Source organism: Sapajus apella, unplaced genomic scaffold (genome assembly GCF_009761245.1).
Source record: "Sapajus apella isolate SASKATOON/1434 unplaced genomic scaffold, GSC_monkey_1.0 scaffold62, whole genome shotgun sequence".
Classification (NCBI taxonomy): domain Eukaryota; kingdom Metazoa; phylum Chordata; class Mammalia; order Primates; family Cebidae; genus Sapajus; species Sapajus apella.
In genome coordinates, this window is record NW_022437002.1 from 17,628,948 (window position 1) to 17,641,121 (window position 12,174).

At 47.5% G+C, this 12,174-nt stretch overlaps 1 protein-coding gene across 5 annotated transcripts in view; it reads left to right on the forward strand.

Annotated features, from left to right (window-relative positions):
• The first annotated feature begins 6,315 nt into the window (after positions 1-6,315).
• NASP (nuclear autoantigenic sperm protein) overlaps positions 6,316-12,174 on the forward strand; it is a 50,683-nt gene continuing 44,824 nt past the window's right edge. For all 5 annotated transcript variants that reach the window (XM_032247409.1, XM_032247407.1, XM_032247411.1 and 2 more), the window contains exon 1: positions 6,316-7,314. Coding sequence is in view for 4 of the 5 variants with exons in the window: in XM_032247407.1 (XP_032103298.1) it covers positions 7,256-7,314 (59 nt within the window). In the remaining variant the exon portion in view is untranslated. The remainder of the gene's footprint in view (positions 7,315-12,174) is intronic.

Here is a 12,174-nt window from a genome sequence, read left to right on the forward strand (position 1 = left end):
CCCAAAAAAAAAAAAAAAAAAAAAAAATTGAGTAAGGTATACTCTTGTGAACAAAATCTAGAGCATGTTTGTTTCTCTCTGCCTTGTTTCTAGAATTTGGAAACTATCTGTGAGTATTCTTAACTTGTGATAATATAGTTGTTTGCGTTAGTGCAAAAAGAATTTCTTTTGTAAGATTATTTATTTATTTTATTTTTATTATTTATTTATTTATTTATTTTTAAAGACGAGGTTTCACCATGTTTGTCAGGCTGGTCTTGAACTCCCAACCTCAGGTGATCTGCCCGCCTTGGCCTCCAAAGTGCTTGGATTACAGGCATGAGCCACCATACCTAGCCAATTTTTTTTTTTTAAGATGGAAATGAAGTCTCACTCTGTTGCCCAGTCTGGAGTGCAGTGGCATGATCTTGGCTTACTGCAACCTCTGTCTCATGGGTTCAAGCAATTCTTGTGTTTCAGCCTCCTGAGTAGTTGGGACTACAGGTGCCTGCCACCATGCCTGACTAATTTTTGTATTTTTAGTAGGGACTAAAAAAGTTTATAACCTTAAAACCTTTAGTCAACCTAGTATCTGACCTGTATAATTTAGTCCACCTTTTTTTTTTTTTTTTTGAGACAAAGTCTCACTCTGTCACCCAGGATGGAGTGCAGTGCCATGATCTCAGCTCACTGCAACCTCTGCCTCCCAGGTTCAAGCAATTCTGCCTCAGCTTCCTAAGTAGCTGGGACTACAGGCACACACCGGCACACCTGGCAAATTTTTTGTATTTTAGTATAGACAGGGTTTCACTGTGTTGCCCAGGCTGGTCTCAAACTCCTGAGCTCATGCAATCCAACTGCCTTGGCCTCCCAAAGTGCTGGGATTACAGGTGTAAGCCACTGTGCCCAGCCCAGCCTACCTATTTATATTTTGATGACATTTGCTTTTTACCATTAATCTTTAAGGCTGTTCTCATTTCTCAAAGATTAAAGTCATGTGAACTGAAAAGTACCACAGCTTTTATCTCCCCGCCTTTTTTTTGAGGCAGAGTTTCACTTTTGTTGCCCAGGTTGGAGGGTAATGGTGCAATCTTGACACATTACAACCTCTGTCTCCCAGGTACAAGTGATCCTCCTGTTTTAGCCTCCCAAGTAGCTAGGAATACAGGCATGGGCCACCATGCCTGGCTAATTTTGTATTTTTAGTAGAGATGGGGTTTCTCCATGTTGATCAGGCTGGTCTCAAACTCCTGACGTCAGGTAATCTGTCCGCCTTGGCCTTCCAAAGTGCTGGGATTACAGGCGTGAGCCACCGCACCCGGCCTATCTTCCCTTTAAGAAGTATTTGATTCAGCCAGGCATGGTGGCTCACGCCTGTAATCCCAGCACTTTGGGAGGCTGAGGTGTGTGGATCACCTGGAGTCAGGAGTTCAAGACCAGTCAGATCAACATGGTGAAACCTGTCTTGACTAAAAATACAAAAAATTAGCTGGGCTCTGTGGCAGGCACCTGTAATCTCAGCTACTTGGGAGGCTGAGGCGGAAGAATCACTTGAACCCAGGAGGTGGAGATTATAGTGAGCTGAGATTGCGCCACTGCACTGCAGCCTGGACAACAAGAGTAAGACTCCATCGCAAAAAAAAAAAAAAAAAAAAGCCGGGCGCAGTGGCTCACGCCTGTAATCCCAGCACTTTGGGAGGCCGAGGTGGGTGGATCACGAGGTCAAGAGATCGAGACCATCCTGGTCAACATGGTGAAACCCCGTCTCTACTAAAAATACAAAAAATCAGCTGGGCATGGTGGCGCATGCCTGTAATCCCAGCTACTCAGGCGGCTGAGGCAGGAGAATTGCCTGAACCCAGGAGGCGGAGGTTGCAGTGAGCCGAGATCGCGCCATTGCACTCCAGCCTGGGTAACAAGAGCGAAACTCCGTCTAAAAAAAAAAAAAAGAAAAGAAAAGAAAAGAAATATTTGATTCAAGTGCTTATTTTCCTTTTGGCCAATTAATTTGAGCTATTTTTATAGACATCACACACACAACACATATATAACTCCACAGACTGGCAGAAGAAAACTCAGCCTCCACAAGATCCTTCATTTGCCAATCTCCTATTTGGACTATTGGTCTTCCGGTAATTTTAATTCCTGGGGTTTCATGAAGAAAGCAGGCTGGGCATGGTGGATCACTCCTGTAATTCCAGCACTTTGAGAGGTTGAGGTGGGTGGATCACCTGAGGTCAGGAGACCAAGATCAGCCTGGCCAACGTGGTAAAACCCCGTCTCTACTAAAAAAACAAAAATTAGCTGAGCATGGTGGTGCACGCCTGTAATGCCAGCTACTCAGGAGGCTGAGGCAGGAGAATTGCTTGAACCTAGGAGGCAGAAGTTGAAGTGAGCTGAGATCATGCCAGCACACTCCAGCCTGGGCAACAGCCTGGGCCCAAGTGGCTGGGATTACAGGTGTCTGCCACGCATGCCCAGCTAATTTTTGTATTTTTAGTAGAGACAGGGTTTCACCATCTTGGCCAGGTGGGTTTTTAACTCCTGTCCTCATGATCCACCCAACTTGGCCTCCCAAAGTGCTGGGCTTACAGGCGTGAGCCACCATGCCTGGCCTATTTATTTATTTATTTTTGAGCTGGAGTCTGGCACTGCCACCTGAGCTGGAGTTCAGCAGTCTGATCTTGGCTCAATGTAACCTCCACCTCTCAGGTTCAAGTGATTCTCCTGCCTCAGCCTCCGGAGTAGCTGAGATTACTGGTGCCTGCCACCACGCCCAGCTAATTTTTTGTATTTTTAGTCGAGATGGGTTTCACCATGCTGGTCAGGCTGGTCTTGGACGCCTAACCTTGTGATCCACCCACCTCAGTTTTCCAAAGTACTGGGATTACAGGATTGAGCCACACTCCTGGTCTATTAATTTTATTTATTTATTTATTTATTTATTTATTTATTTATTTATTTATTTTTGAGACGGAGTTTCGCTCTTGTTACCCAGGCTGGAGTGCAATGGCGCGATCTCGGCTCACCGCAACCTCCGTCTCCTGGGTTCAGGCAATTCTCCTGCCTCAGCCTCCTGAGTAGCTGGGATTACAGGCACGTGCCACCATGCCCAGCTAATTTTTTGTATTTTTAGTAGAGACGGGGTTTCACCATGTTGACCAGGATGGTCTCGATCTCTTGACCTTGTGATCCACCCGCCTCGGCCTCCCAAAGTGCTGGGATTACAGGCTTGAGCCACCGCGCCCGGCCTAATTTTTTTTATTTTTTTGAGACAGAGTCTCAATCTGTCACAAGGCACCAGGCTGGAGTGCAGTAGCACGATCTTGGCTCACTGCAACCTCCGCCTCCCGGTTCAAGCAATTCTCCTGCTTCAGCCTCCTCAGTAGCTGGGACTGCAGGTGTGCACCACCACTCCCAGCTAATTTTTGTATTTTTAGTGGAGATGGGGTTTCACCATGTTGGCCAGGATGGTCTCAATCTCTTGACCTCATGATCCGCCCGCCTTGGCCTCCCAAAGTGCTGGATTGTAGGCGTGAGCCACCGTGCCTGGCCTGGTCGTCTATTAATTAATATTTTATTTATTTATTTATTTATTTTTTAAAGGCGGGGTTTCACCATGGTCTTGAACTCCTGACCTCAGGTGATCCGCCCGCCTTGGCCTCCAGAGTGCTTGGATTATAGGTGTGAGCCACGGCGCCCGGCCTTAATTTCTTTTTTTTGAGACAGGGTCTCACTTTGCAGCCCACACTGGAGGGCAGTGGTGCACTCTCGGCTCTCCTTAACCTTCACCTCCCATGCTCAAGCAATTCTCCTGCCTCAGCCTCCTGAGTAGCTGGGATTACAGGTCAGAGCCATCTTGCCCAGCTGATTTTTGTATATACGTATATATTTTTTTTGAGATGGAGTCTTGCTCTGTCACCAGGCTGGAGTGGAATGGCGCTATCTCAGCTCACTGCAAACTCCGCCTCCCAGGTTCAAGCGATTCTCCTGCCTCACCCTCCCAAGTAGCTTTGATTACAGGAGTCAGCCACCATGCCTGGCTAATTTTTTGTATTTTTAGTAGAGATGGGGTTTCACTATGTTGGTCAGGCTGGTCTCAAACTCCTGATCTCAGGTGATCCGCTCACCTTGGCCTCCCAAAGTGTTGGGATTATACACATGAGCCACCACACTGGCCTTATTTTTATTTATTTATTACTATTTTTTGAGACAGAGTCTCACTGTTGCCCATGTTGGAATGCAGTGGTGTGATTTAACTCGCTGCAACCTCTGCCTCCTGGGTTCAAGTGATTTTCCTGCCTTAGCCTGTTGAGTAGCTAGGACTACAGGTGCCCACTACCACACCCAGCTAATTTTTGTATTTTTAGTAGAGACGGGGTTTTCACCATGCTGGTTAGCATGGTCTCCATCTCTTGACCTTGTGATCCACCTGCCTCAGCCTCTCAAATTGCTGGGATTAAAGGTGTGAGCCACTGGGCCTGGCTATTTATTTATTTAGAGATGGAGTCTCACTCTGTTTCCCAGGCTGGAGTGTAGTAGCGCAATCTCAGCTCACTGCACCTCTGCCTCCCGGGTTCAAGTGATTCTCCTGTCTCAGCCTCCTGAGTAGTTGAGATTACAGGTGACTGCCACGACGCCCGGCTAATTTTTTTATTTTTAGTAGAGATGAGGTTTCACCATGTTTTCCAGGCTGGTCTTGAACTCCTGACCTCAAGTAATCCACCAGCTTCACCCTCCTGAAATGCTGGGATTACAGGCATGAGCCACCACGCCCAGCCTAAAATATACTTTAAAATATATTTCTCTGAGTTCCTCAAAGGCCGAGTCCATGTCTTTTGTCTCCAGAACCTAGTACAAATTCTTGAATATCATAGTTGCTCAGTGAATATTAATTTAATGGATGAATGGGTCACACCAGTAATTGCAGAGGGTTTCTCAGGCTCTAATCTGGCTGCAAGGACTCTGGAGAGATCTTCCTTCCTAACACCCTCCATTTATCATGTCATCAGACTGTGGTAGCCATTCAATGAGTACTTAGCATAAATCCAACACAGTGCGAATTAACTGTAATTCTCACAATATCCTTAAGAGGTGGCTACTAACATGTCCTCATTTTACACCTAATCTAAATCCCAGTTACTCCATTACAATCCCAGTTACATGACCTGGCTCACATCACCTAGCTAATAATGGAAGAGTCCATGTCTGTTTGCCATAGGAATTGGCATTTTTCACGTCCAACTCTCTAGCCCCAAAGATTTCAACCTCTTCAAGCCTTGACAGATTGGAATAAGAAACCTTCCCAGGAATCTTTCCCAATATGCTGGAACCTGAAGGGAAATAACCCCTACTCTGATCAGTGTAGACTGGGTCATGGTGAAAAGGAATGGATGTGCTCCAGGTGTGATGAAGTGCAGATTTTTAGCCTGACAGTTATTTTTCAATCAGCCAGTTACAGGAAATGAGGCACACTGCTTTCCCTAAACGGCTTGTCTTGCAACTTTCTGAACAAGTCATACCTTCCTTTTTTTTTTTTTTTTTTTTTTTGAGTCTGAGTCTCGCTCTATTGCCCCGGCTGGAGTGAAGTGGTGCGATCTCCCGCTCACTGAAACCTCCACCTCCGGAGTTCAAGTGATTCTCTTGCCTCAGCCTTCTAAAGTAGCTGGGATTATAGGCGCCTGCCACCACGCCCGGCTAATTTTTGGATTTTTAGTAGAGACAGGGCTTCATCACGTTGGCCAGGCTGGAAACTTGGGTTACTGTTTTTTTGAGACGGAGTCTTGCTCTGTCGGTCAGGCTGGAGCACAATGGCGTGCTCTCGGCTCACCGCAACCTCCGCCTCCCTGGTTCAAGCAATTCTCCTGCCTCAGCCTCCCTAGTAGCTGGGATTACAGGCGCGTCGCACCAAGCCCGGCTAATCTTTGTATAGTTAGTAGAGAAGGGGTTTCACCGTGTTGGTCAGGCTGGTCTCTAACTCCTGACCTGTCCGCCTCGGGTTCCCAAAATGCTGGGATTACAGGCTTGAGCCACTGAGCCCAGCCTGGTTTTTGTTTTTGAGATGTCTCACTCTGTCGCCCAGGCTGGAGTGCAGTGGCACGATCTCGGCTCACTGCAACTTCCATCCCCTGGGTTCAAGCGGTTCTCCTGCCTCAGCCCCTCAAGTAGCGGGGATATCAGGCGCCCGCCACCACACGTCTAATTTTTGTATTTTTCAGCACAGGTGGGGTTTCACCATCTTGGCCAGGCTGGTCTTGAACTTCTGACTTAGTGATCCATCCACTTCGGCCTCCCAAAGTGCTGGGATTACAGGCGTGAGCCACCACGCCCAGCCCCTTGTCTTATTTTTCTAAGAAACAGATTAATACCGATCTCACTAGTAGCATTGTTAAGACTGAATAAGATGGCGAATAGCTTTAAAGCATCTAATCACAGTATCCCCACATGTAGTACTCACTGAGCAAATCAGCCAGGAGTGGACGAAAAGCACTGCGCGCATTAAACCAGCCAGATTTGGAGTCTGGGCAGGGCCTAAGAGGATGGCATCAGCGGATTGGGCCAGCTAAAGGGGGCGGGTCCAAAGGGAGGAGCCAGACGTTTCCCGCTACGACCAGAGCTTTGAATCAAGAGCGGTAGCTTCAGCTGTAGCCAATCCTAGAACAAACTGTTCTTGCGTCAGTTGTTGCCGAGGCCCAGATGTCATCCAGATCAGTTGTAGCAGCTGCTGTTGTACTCGTCCTCGCTCTTGAGTGTCCATCCGTTACGACTGAGAGGACTGACAGAAAGTCTAAGTCACCTTACTCAGTATCCAGGCCGGAAGGAGACTTTCGGCTACTCGCCCTACACATGCAGAGCAGCACTGGCTTCCTTTTCTGTGGATGCTGCAGGGGCTGCCTGTCAGGAGTTACACTGTCAAGATTCCAGTTCTTACGCGTCTTGCTGGAGAAGCAGGAAGTTGCTGTTTATCGGAGAAGGCGGGCTAGGGAGGGCAACAATCCCGCGGAGCCATCTGGAGAGGGCAGGAGGTGCCCTTGGATAGTGGGAGTCCGGGTTGGGGGCGGGGGTATTGAGTCCTGGCCCTTTAAACCCGGGGTGATGGGGGAGGAAGATCCGGAAGCGGATGGGCGGGGCCAAGGGCCATCGTATATAAGAGGGCCCAGCCGCGCGGGGTCTCCAATCTGCCATTTTCTGTCCCTGAGTAAGTCCTTGGCGTCCCGAATTGCCTGTTTTCTCACAGGCTCTATTCCGTTCGCTGGTTCGCCACCTCAGGGGAACGATGGCCACAGAGTCCACAGCCGCTGCCGCCGTCGCCGCGGAGCTGGTTTCTGCCGACAAGTAAGCGGGACTGTGGAAAGCTTTAGGCACTGGCCAGTCCGCGGGGAGGGCTAATGGACGGGGGCTCCGGGAAAGGGATAGACCTGTGGGCGGGAGTACTTGCCTTCCCCGGAGCAACTGTCTCTGTTCGGGGAGGCCTGGTCACTGGAGCAATTCTCTTGCTGAGAGTCTAGCGCTTCAGTGGTAACGACGGTCGGCTGGCGCCCCTTGCCCCGCTTTTCACGGCCGCCATCTTGCCGGGGGCAGCGGCGGCTGTATCCATCGCCTGCCCCTCTCTTTCCTCCTCGGTCCCGGGGCGGTTGGCCGGGAGGCGGGGCCGTGGCTCGCGGGTTGGCCCTCAACGCCCCTTCTGTCCCCAGCTTGTGCCTCGGATAGAATTCCTGGATAACCTGGGAATAGAACCAACGGAGATTTGGCGCCAAAAGAAAAAAAAACCCTGCACGAGGAAGGAGGCTGAACCTTAGGGGTCGGGATGGGCGGAGTCTTGCTGAGGGCGGGGTTTTGCGCGCGTGCGTTCGCTTCCCTCGCTGGCTCCGGAGCAGGGGGCGGGGCCTCGAGGAGGCGGGAAAACTCCATTGTTCGGGGCCGCAGCAGCTCCAGCAGGATCCTTGGACTGCCTTGGTGGGGCCAGCGAGGCTGGTTCTCCCCACGCCTCGCTCACTTATTGTGCTGGGGGATAGTTATAGCTCCCTCCGACTCAGTGAGCCCCTGCCTATGGTAGGGAGGATTGTAGTTCTTTATAGTTTGGAGGTGTTGCCTGTTTTGGGGGAACGTTATCCGGACGCAAAGCGTCTTCAGGAAGCGCTGTCTGGAGCTCTCACCAGCAGTAGAATGCACGAAGTGGAGAAGAACTGGAGGGAAATAAGATAGGATTGCTTTGAAAGTGGCACAGTGCTATTCAGGCTCATCTATTTTTTGAACAGTGGAGGGAAACACTACGTGAGTTCAAGGAAACAGGTGCTGTTTTCCATAGAGTAGGTCTCATTTCCCATTCTTGCCTTATCTTTTTGGGGATCTGGTTCTATTTTTTTTCTCTAATGTGCACTTTAGAGGTTAGCTTCCTTCCCTGTAAAAGGAATGGTTGTTGTGAAGTTTTTTAAATTGATATTCTGTAGGCTTACACTGACATGATTATGTCTTAGTATATTTATAGTTACTAGAGATTTGCTTATGTCTCCGCTTACCCCTTTTTGTTTTCTCTGCCGTCTTGTAGAGCAGTGGTTCTCAAGTCACCCTGAGAATCACTTGGCAACTCATGGGAAATACAATTTTAATTTCAAACTTACATAACCTGCCTATTTCCCCATTGATTCGATAGGAGCAGTATAGATTGGGGTTGGGAGTCGTGCTATAGCTATTATAAAAAAAAAAAAAAAAAGCTCCTTTTTATTATATTCCCTAGACAACTGTAGCATTCAGTATTTCACTGATAGGTGTCTGTTTTTGGAGACAGGGTCTGGCTCTCCAGGCTAGAGTGCAGTGGTGGGATCATAGCTCACTGCAACCTCAGACTCCAGTGCTCAAGCGATCCTCCTGAGTAGCTGGGACTGCAGTCGTGTGCCACCACGCCTGGCTAATTTTTTGTAGATACAGGGTCTTTTTTTTTTTTTTTTTTGAGACGGAGTTTCACTCTTGTTACCCAGGCTGGAGTGCAATGGCGCGATCTCGGCTCACTGCAACGTCCGCCTCCTGGGTTCAGGCAATTCTCCTGCCTCAGCCTCCTGAGCAACTGGGATTACAGGCACGTGCCACCATGCCCAGCTAATTTTTTGTATTTTTAGTAGAGACGGGGTTTCACCATGTTGACCAGGATAGTCTCGATCTCTCAACCTCGTGATCCACCCGCCTCGGCCTCCCAAAGTGCTGGGATTACAGGCGTGAGCCACCGAGCCCGGCAGATACAGGGTCTTGATGTTGCCCAGGCTGGTCTCGGACTCTTGGGCTCAAGTGATCCTCCTGCCTTGGCCTCCCAAAGTGTTGGGGCTACAGGTGTCAGCCACTGCACAGGGCCAGGTTTTTAATCTCTTGCAGGTCCTCTGTGTCTGTCTAGCCAGAGTTAGGTCATTAGTGAACTTAGTCTCAGCTTCCTGGCAGGTTATACATAGAGAAGGTTTATGTATATGTGGCTAGGAGAAAACAAACCATTTAAGTAGTTCCTCACACCATAAATTGAAAGCTAAAACTGAGCAATTATATGTGCTGGGTGTGTGTGTGTGGTAGGGTGCAGGGTCTCTTTCACCCAGGCTGAAGTGCAGTGATGCCACCTCAGCCCACTGCAAGCTCTACCTCCTGGGCTCAAGTGATTCTCCTGCCTCAGCCTCCTGAGTAGCTAGGACCACAGGCACCCGGTACAAGGCCCAGCTGATTTTTTGTATTTATTTTGTAGAGATGGGTTTCACCACGTTGCCTAAGCTGGTTTCCAACTTCCAGGCTCAAAGGATCTACCTGCTTGGGCCTCTCAAAGTGCTGAGATTACTCATGTAAGCTACAAAGCCCATCCAGTATTTTCATTTTCATTCCCTCATTACCCCATCTAATTAGTGTGAGAGAACAAGTTTATAAGGTCCTCATGTTTAAGGATAGGATAAAGAAAATGGTGTGAATTTAGATTTTAGGTAACAATGTACATTATAATTTGAGGATAACCGTTGTAAGAATAAATATAACTTCTAAACCAGTAGAAAGAAAAATATGGAATGAGAAACCTCAGTTCAGGTTTTTTAAATTTAGGAGATGGGGATCTTGCTATGTTGCCCAGGCTGAATTCACAACTCTTAGACTCAATCCTTCCACCTCAGCCTTCTGGGTAGCTGGGACTACAGGTGTGCATCACCTCACCTGGTTTGGAATTGGCTTTGATACCAGCTTCATTGCTTCAGTAGTCATACTGGACCACAATTCTGTAAAAAGTCTTAGGTTGGCTTTTGCCACCTCATGCCATTAAAACAGTATTGTTTAAGGTAATGCATATCTAAATGCTAAAGTAATCCTGTCATTCTTAGCTTTCAAACTAGTACTTAGGTTTTTTGTTTGTTTGTTTTTTGAGAGAGAGAGTTTTGTCACCCAGGCTGGAGTGCAGTGGAACAATCTCTGCTCACTGCAACCTCTGCCTCCCAGGTTCAAGCGATTATCCTGCCTCAGCCTCCCAAGTAAATGGGACTGCAGGTGTGTACCACCACGCCTGACTAATTTTTTGTGTTTTTAATAGAGAAGGGGTTTTGCCTTGTTGGCCAGTCTGGTTGCAAACATCTGACCTCAGGTGATCTACCCTCTTTAGCCTCCTAAAGTGCTGGGATTACAAGCGTGAGCCACTGTGCCTGGCCACCACTTTTAAAAACAGTTGTCCACTGGGTGCAGTGGCTCATGCCTTTAGTCCCAGCACACTTTGGGAGGCTGAGGTGGGCAGATCACTTAAACCCAGGAGTTTGAGACCAGCCTGGGCAACATGGAAAAACCCTGCCTCTACATAAAAAATATAAGTTAGCCAGGTGTGGTGGCACATGCCTGTAATCCTAGCTTTTTGGAAGGCTGAAGTGGGAGGATCATTTGAGCCTGGGAGGTTGAGGCTGCTGTTAGCTATGATGGTGCCATTGCACTTAAGCCTGGGCAATAGAGCAAGACCCTGTCTCACAACAAACGAACGAAAACCCAGCAGTGACATAGCACCTCATACTTATTATGATGACTATAATTAAAAAACAAGGCTGGGCGCAGTGGCTCATGCCTGTAATTCCAGCACTTTGGGAGGCCGGAGCAGGTGGATCATGAGGTCAGGAGATTCAGACCATCCTGGCCAACATAGTGAAACCCCTTCTCTACTAAAAATACAAAAAAATTAGCTGGGTATGGTAGCACACACCTATAGTCCCAGCTACTTGGGAGTCTGAGGCAGGAGAATTGCTTGAGTCCAGGAGGCAGAGATTACAGTGATCTGAGATCACGCCACTGCGCTGCAGCCTGGGTAACAGTGCGAGACTCTATCTCAAAAAAATCCAAAGAAAACAAAAAACAAGTGTTGGCAAGACTATGGAGAAATTTGAGCCCTTGGGACACTGTTGGTGAGATAGTAAAGTAGTGCTCACAGAGTGAGACCCTGTCAAAAAAAAAAAAAAGGACAATATTCTAGGATTCCACACAGGGGGTGTCGAAAGATTCAACATAGAATCAAGTTAGACTCATTGAAACAAAGTAGAATAGTGGTTACCAGAAGCTGGGGATAAAGAGGGGAAAGGAAGTTATTTAATTGGTATAAAGTTGAGATTTGCAAGATTAAAGGGTTCTGAAGATCTCTTTTATCGCAAAGTGAATACACCTAACTGTACTGAACTTTACACTTAAGATGGTAAATTTTATATGTTCTTTCCCACATACGAAAAAGTCAAAGCCATAGGATGAACAAAAGTTTGCCTTTTCAAATGAAAGAAACACTTTTCCTTATGGGAAAAAATGTAGATCACTGTTTGGCATCATTCATAATTATTTATAGTCCTCTTAACCTTTAATTTGAACTAACATAGTTAAGTTTAAAACTTGGAGCTACATCATCACACTGGTCATTAGAGAAATACAGATCAAAACCACATTGAGATACCATCTCATGCCAGTTAGAATGGCAATCATTAAAAAATCTGGAGACAACAGGTGCTGGAGAGGATGTGGAGAAATAGGAACACTTTTACACTGTTGGTGGGAGTGTAAATTAGTTCAACCATTGTAGAAGACAGTGTGGCGATTCCTCAAGGACCTAGACATAGAAATTTTCATTTGACCCAGCAATCCCATTACTGGGTATATATCCAAAAGATTATAAATCGTTCTACTATAAGGACACATGCACACGAATGTTCATTGCAGCACAGT